The sequence below is a fragment of the Columba livia genome, unplaced genomic scaffold (assembly GCF_036013475.1).
Source record: "Columba livia isolate bColLiv1 breed racing homer unplaced genomic scaffold, bColLiv1.pat.W.v2 Scaffold_288, whole genome shotgun sequence".
In the NCBI taxonomy this organism is placed as follows: Eukaryota; Metazoa; Chordata; class Aves; order Columbiformes; family Columbidae; genus Columba; species Columba livia.
Genome location: NW_027043325.1, coordinates 53,505 through 54,868, shown reverse-complemented (window position 1 = coordinate 54,868; position 1,364 = coordinate 53,505). Strand labels below are relative to the sequence as shown.

At 50.8% G+C, this 1,364-nt stretch overlaps 1 protein-coding gene across 1 annotated transcript; it reads right to left on the bottom strand.

Annotated features, from left to right (window-relative positions):
* Positions 1-261: 261 nt before the first annotated feature.
* LOC135578055 (olfactory receptor 14J1-like) lies at positions 262-1,017 on the bottom strand (the record flags this gene model as incomplete). Its single annotated transcript, XM_065048244.1, has 1 exon — positions 262-1,017. A coding segment is annotated over one exon (756 nt), but the record flags the coding sequence as incomplete, so codon positions are not given.
* Positions 1,018-1,364: the final 347 nt, after the last annotated feature.

Sequence of the window (1,364 nt, the reverse complement as noted above, 5' to 3'; positions counted from 1 at the left end):
ATTGACAAAGAGATAGTCCCTGCAGCTCAAAATAGGCCTTGGAGGAAGAATCTCAGAGAAAAAAAATCACAGCAGAGACCTTTATTTTGCAGAGAGCATGGCTTCGTATTTATACAGGCAGTGGGTTTGAAAAACAACTGACAATTAGAAAGGGGATGAGAAAAATACCATGATTTATTAAAAAAAAACACCACCACCACCACCACACACACACACACAGAAGTCTGAGCCTCTAATGAGTTACATTAAAACTGTTATCTGTTAAAGAGCAGATGACGGATACTTTATTATTTGTGAAAAGCATCCCGCCATTAGTTTATTCAGGGCATCCTTGAGCTCCTGGTTCCTCATGCTGTAGATGAGGGGGTTCACTGCTGGAGGCACCACTGAGTACAGAACTGACACCACCAGGTCCAGGGATGGGGAGGAGATGGAGGGGGGCTTCAGGTAGGCAAATGAACCAGTGCTGACAAACAGGGAGACCACGGCCAGGTGAGGGAGGCAGGTGGAAAAGGCTTTGTGCCGTCCCTGCTCAGAGGGGATCCTCAGCACGGCCCTCAAGATCTGCACATAGGACACCACAATGAACACAAAACAGCCAAAACTGATTAACAGACTAAACATGATAAGCCCAAGTTCCCTGAGGTAGGAGTGTGAGCAGGAGAGCTTGAGGATCTGGGGGATTTCACAGAAGAACTGGCCCAGGGCATTGCCCTTGCACAGGGGCAGTGAAAATGTATTGGCTGTTTGCAGCAGAGAATTGAGAAACCCAGTGGCCCAGGCAGCTGCTGCCATGTGGACACAAGCTCTGCTGCCCAGGAGGGTCCCGTAGTGCAGGGGTTTGCAGATGGCAACGTAGCGGTCATAGGACATGACTGTGAGGAGCCAATATTCTGCTGAAGCTAAAAAGAGAAACAGAAACACTTGGGCAGCACATCCTGTGTAGGAGATGGCTCTGGTGTCCCAGAGGGAATTGGCCATGGATTTGGGAACAGTGGTGGAGATGGAGCCCAGGTCGAGGAGGGCGTGGTTGAGCAGGAAGAAGTACATGGGGGTGTGGAGGTGCTGGTCCCAGGCTATGGTGGTGATGATGAGGCCGTTGCCCAGGAGGGCAGCCAGGTAGATGCCCAGGAAGAGCCAGAAGTGCAAGAGCTGCAGCTCCCGTGTGTCTGTGAACGGCAGGAGGAGGAACTGGGTGATGGAGCTGCTGTTGGACATTGGCTGCCTGTGGGCATGAGGACCTGTGCAAGGAGGAAAGACAGTTACATGTTAGGGGTGACTTCTCTGAGGAAAATAAAGGTCCTGTTTCTCAGGGAAAACCCCCTTCCTGATGGAGGGATGTTTCAGCTCATTCTCTCTTTCTA